A 5321-nucleotide genomic window follows, 5' to 3' on the forward strand; every position below is an offset into this window, starting at 1 on the left:
GAAAGTGTGGTGCAAGTGGCACCAGGCTGGGATGCAGGGGGGCAGGATCCCCGGGGGTGGCCAGGGCACACTGCCAATCCTGCTCCCCCGAGATTTTGGGATGGTGCAGTGACACCCACCGGGCGCCAAGAACCTCTCAGGGCTTGATCAAATCCTTACATGAGGTCCCGGATTAGGTCCTTGGTGATGATTCGGATGGTCTTGAGCTTGGGCTTGAGGGAGGGCAGGTCTCGAGGATGTTTTGGCACATCCTGAGAGATCACGATGGGGTTGCTGGAGCCCGTGACCTGCAGAAAAGAAAAGTCTGAGGAACCCGAACCCCCATCCGGCCTTCCCCGGACACCGACTGATCCCGGTGGGAGCTCTGGGAACTCTGCCGGGATCGGCCGCGGCGCTGTCGGGGGGGCACGCCCGGAGGGGACAGAGCGGCCGGGGGTCAGAGGGAGGAGATGGACATTCTGCGGGGTGTGGGGGAGCTGGGGAGCCCGGGCGCCCAGGGGGGAGACATCGGGACGGACGGACTGGAATCCCGGCGGGGAAAGCTGCAGACGGCGGGCGAGGAGGGACCGCCGGGAGGAGCCGCCGGCACGGAGGGACCGGGATCCTGTGCCGGCAGTCGCGGCTGCCATCGCGCTGTCGGTGCTGTCCTGTCGTCCTGGAGTCGTCCGTCCCAAAGTGGTGTTACCGACTGTGACAGCGTCTGAACGCCCTGTCGCGATGTGGGGGAGGACCGATTGTTGCCATGGCAACGCCCCCAACAGCTCGCAGGGCGTCCTGGAAGGGGCCGGGGCGGGGTGGTGAATTGGGGGTGGTGCCTCAGGGGCGAGGGGCGGGGCTTAGGCTGAAAGAGGCGGGGCTTGGCGGAGCTGTGTCACCCGGTGTGTTCACCCTTGTCCCCTGTGGTGTCCCCCTTGCACAGACCTCTTTAAAGTGCCCCTCATGAACATGACACACGCGACCCCTCCCTCCCTGGGGGTCGTCGGAGAGTCACCAGTGACGCCCCCACCCCTCCCCTCCCAGCCCTGCCCCCCTCATTGCCCCGCCCTTTCAAGCCACACCCCTCTGCCTCTTAACCCCGCCCCCTCATTGTCCCGCCCCCCTCATTGCCCCGCCCCCCTCATTGCCCCGCCCCTCTCAGCCGCCTTTGCGCTTGCCCTGCCCGGTCCCTCCTGACCACGCCCCAAGCCACGCCCCTGGGCTGTGTCCCCGCCCCTCCACGTGGCTGTTGCCGCCGAGGCCGTGGGGACCCTGCGACCCCAGACCGAAGTCCCGCCCATCCACCCCAGGATCCCCCCTTGTATCCCGGCAGGAGCCCCCCCGCCCTCCCCCAACCCCAAATCACGACCATCCAGGCCTGGAAAGAAGAGGAGCCATTTATTGGGCACAGGGATTGGTCCCCAACACACTGGGGGGGGCCCTGCAGCAGCCCCCAAAGGCACTGCGGGAAGGGGGGGTGGGCGCAGCAGCGCCGCCCCCACCCAGCCAAATAATAATAATAAAAAATGACTTTGGTCCTGACAAAACTGGCGGGGGGGCATCTGCCCGGGCCGGGGGGCACCCGGCTGGTCCACGGCGGGGGTTAAGGCAGTCTGGGGGGGGCCCCTGGCAGGCAGAGGCCTGGGGGGCCCGGGAGGACTCAGAGGATCTGGCGGGGCATCCCGTAGCCCGTCATGCCGGCCTGCGAGGCGCCCCGGTTGGTGCCCATCTGCAGCCCGATGACGCTCTGCCCCTCCTTCAGCTTGTCCTCGGAGAAGACACGCCGGTTCTCCTGTGACTTCCTGCGGGCACAGGGGGTGTCAGCATCCCCACAGCATCCCACAGCCCAGCCTCCTCCCCCTCCAGCACCCCCCACCTACTTGGGGAACCAGTTGGGGTCTCCCACGAAGAGCCCATCGCCCTTGGCCACAGCCAGGCTGCCCAGGTTCATCAGGGTCCTCTGCACACACGCCATGTTCTTCCCTGGAAGACCCAAAGCAGGCTCAGCTTTGTCCCAGTCCCTGTCCCTGTTGTGTCCCCACCCACGGCCACCAGGTCACTCACCTTCCCAGAGATCCACAGTCTGGAAGATGTCGGTGGCCGCGATGCCGTAGCGCTCGGCCGCCTGCAGGAACTGCGAGATCTGCTCCATCTGCTTGAAGGCCATGGCCGATGCCTGGATTTTCGCCACAGGCGCTTGTCCCCGCGGGTGGAGGCTGTTGATGAGCCGGCACAGCACCTGCACGCAGGGACAGGGGTCAGATGTGCGGCGCGGTCACCCCTATCCCAGCTGGCCCCAGGGATACTCACTGTGCCATCCTTCAGCCACTGCTGGAAGCCGTCCCTGCCAGGTGCTGGCTGTGCCACTGCACTGCCGCCGTCGCCACCACACTGTGCCAGGATCCAGCGCACCAACACCTGCTCCAGCTCGGGGTCATACTGCCGGTCAATCTTCTGCTGCACCTCCCGGCTCAGCCCGTACGACGGGCCCCGGTTTGCCATGCTGACAGCAGGGGGGTCTGCAGAGACAGGACCCTGTCAGTGGCTCTGGTGCCACTGGGGCACCCAAAATGGGACAGAGTGGGCCCCGTGACCTCGGTGTGGCAGAGCCCCATCCTGCCTGGATGTCCGGTGCAGAGCCTTATCACCCGTGCCAGGCGCTGCCCAGGCTCTGCCCTCTTCCTGCCCAGCTGGCCGGGAGCGGGCACCGGGTCTATGCCCACCCAAGGGGTAACTGTTCCCCAGGCAGGGTGGGCAGCGCTGCAACCCCCCTGTGTCCGACCGGACTCCGCTCCGAGCATCTCCATCCTGCGGCTCGGCCCCGCCGCCGTGCACGGACTTGGCAGGCACTGGGGGCCGGTCGGAGCTTGTTTGCAGAGCTCGCCCGTTTGCTCGGGCCTGGAGCCAGATCCGGGACTGGCGTAGGAGCGCGGGGGCCAGGGCCGATGGCGGCAGTGTCCCCACCCCGGCGGGGCAGCCGGACCTCACCCCTGGCCAGGTTCTGCCTGTACCAAGGTGCCAGTGGAGCGGTGCCACACATGGTGAAGATAATGGAGGTTGTGCCAACGTGGTTGTGCGCAGAGCAGCCCTGCCCATACAGCTGGGGTGTCCCAAGCTCCCGGAGTCTCTGTGTCCCCTCTGCCCACCAGTGTCGTGTGGTGGGCACATGGGGCTGCCCACTCGTGCGTCTCCCCCATGCTTCGTCCTGTGCCCCTGGCATTTGGGGGCACTCAGAACCCGGAGCATGTGCTGGTGGCCCTGCCTGCCCCGGTGTCCCTATCCCAGCTGGGATCATGTGGCAGCTGCTGCCCGGGGTCTGCCCAGCCCACAGCCGGGAGTGCCAGGCTCAGCTCGGGGCAGAGCTCGCCCCTGTCACACACCTGGCTTCAGGCTCAGGGGTCCTGTCACCAGGAGCAGCCACTCTTAGGGACAGGAGGAAAAACAACCCCGCCCGGGTGCCCCCCAGATCCAAAGCCTTGGGCACAGTGGGGGTCTCCGGGGCGAGGCCTGGGGCATGAGGACCCTTCGAGGAGTGGCGTGGGGAGCGCCCGGCCGGGGGCCAACCCTTGGGAAACAAAGAGCAGCTGGAACTGGGATCATTTCCCGACCCAGCCGGGGCTTGCCCAGCCGGGAGGGTGACACACCCGGACCCAGCCCTGCTGCCCCGGCGACCTCCGGACCCCGCGGGAGGGGACTGCGCCCAGCCCGGCCGGGCCTAGGGACCCTCCGGCTATCGTGGGGGCAGCGGGGGTCCCAGTTCCGGGGCAGCCACCCGGGGGTTCCCAGAGACAGCCCGAGCACCCCTGAGCTCTCTCCTACGGCTGGCAGGGAGGGGGCTGTACCCAGCCGCGCTGGGACCGAGCCACCCTGGAGACCCCCGAGACCCCCCAGTGCCATCAGGCAGGGGACCTCAGCCAGCACAGGGCCACCCTGGGGACTCGCGACACACCCCGGGAACAGCAGGGAGGGGCTATGCCCAGGGCACGACCACCCTGGGGTCCCCAGAGCTCCCCGGACCCAGCGGGAAGAGGACCCGGCGGGGACACGGCCACCCCGGGGCCGGCGGGGAGGGGACCGGAGCCAGCCCTGCGGGCGCGCCCCGGGGCTCCCTCCGCGGCGGGGCCGGAAGCCGCACCCCGGTCCCGTTTCCCGGGCGCGGCCGCGTGTCCCGGCGGCTCCGCGGGCGCGGTTCGGCCGCAACCGCTACCGGGGCAGGCGGGGGAACATCCCGGGGGACACCGAGCGTGCCCCGGGGGCTGAGTGACCGGTCCCGAGCCGGTCCCCATCTCCGCCCCTGTCGCTGTCCCTGTCCGCATCTCCGTCCCGGTGCCCGTGTCGCTCCCGGTGCCCGGTGCCATCCCGGTTCATCACGTGCCCACCTGCGCCCGGTGCCCGGTGCCAGCCCCTCCCTACCTGCGGCGCCGGTCCCGCGCTCCCGGGGCGGCAGTGCCGGATGCCGCCGCCCGCGCCCTTTTCACGGCTGATGTCACCGCGGCCGGGGGCGGCCCGGGACCGCCCGGGACCGCCCGGCACCGCCCGCCCCCAGGGCGGGATCCGCCGGGGCCGCGGCCAGGGCTGGGACCGAGCCGCCACCGCGCCCCGGGGCAGCCCCGCCCCAGGAGGAGGACACGGGGGGGCAGGGGAACATGGGGGCTTGCGTGGGGACAGAGTGGCTGTGGTGGGGACAAGGCGGTCATGGTGGGGACAGAGTAGCTGTGGTGCTCAAGATGAAGACAGGGTAGCCATGGTGGCAAGTGGACAAAGGGATTGTGTGGGGACAGCGTGGCTGAGGTGAAGATGAGGTGGTCATGGTGGGGACACAGCAGTTATGGTGGGGACAGGATGTCCATGGTGGCAGCGGGATACAGTGGCTGTGTGGGGACAGACTGGCTGTGGTGGCCGTGCTGGGGACAGGGTAGTCATGGTGGGGACAGAATGGCCACGGTGGGGACAGGGTGGCCACAGGGGGGATACAGGGGTTGTGGGAGGGACAGTGTGGCTGTGGTGGGTACAGGGGGGCTGTGATGGCAGAGGGACAGCAGCTGTGTGAGGACAAGGCAGCTGTGGTGGCAGGGGGGCACAGGGGCTGCATGGAGACAGGGTGGCTCTGGTGGCCAAGGTAAGGATGGGGTGGCTGTGGTGGGGACAGGCTGACCATAGTGGCAGGGATTGTGGAAAGGACAGAGTGACTGTGGTGGCAGGGGGACACGGGGACTGTGTGGGGACAGGGTGGCTGTGGTGGCTGAGGCGAGCACAGGGTGACTGTGGTGACAGTGTCACACAGGGTGGCTGTGGTGGCTGAGGTGAGGATGGGGTGGCTGTTGTGGGGTCACAGTGGCCATGGT

At 68.7% G+C, this 5321-nt stretch overlaps 1 protein-coding gene across 1 annotated transcript; it reads right to left on the bottom strand.

Moving 5' to 3' along the window:
- Positions 1-1355: 1355 nt before the first annotated feature.
- On the bottom strand, positions 1356-4495 carry LOC121672522 (transgelin-2-like). The gene is made up of 5 exons (XM_042045193.1): positions 4390-4495; positions 2287-2495; positions 2041-2215; positions 1857-1959; positions 1356-1778 (listed from the first exon to the last, which is right to left on the bottom strand). Exons 2-5 carry the CDS (start codon positions 2476-2478, stop codon positions 1637-1639), a joined length of 612 nt encoding a protein of 203 aa, XP_041901127.1. The 5' UTR covers positions 2479-2495; positions 4390-4495; the 3' UTR covers positions 1356-1636.
- Positions 4496-5321: the final 826 nt, after the last annotated feature.

The sequence above is a fragment of the Corvus kubaryi genome, unplaced genomic scaffold, assembly GCF_017639235.1.
Source record: "Corvus kubaryi isolate FWS band 111438036 unplaced genomic scaffold, C.kubaryi_AGA036_p1.0 62645, whole genome shotgun sequence".
NCBI lineage: Eukaryota > Metazoa > Chordata > Aves > Passeriformes > Corvidae > Corvus > Corvus kubaryi.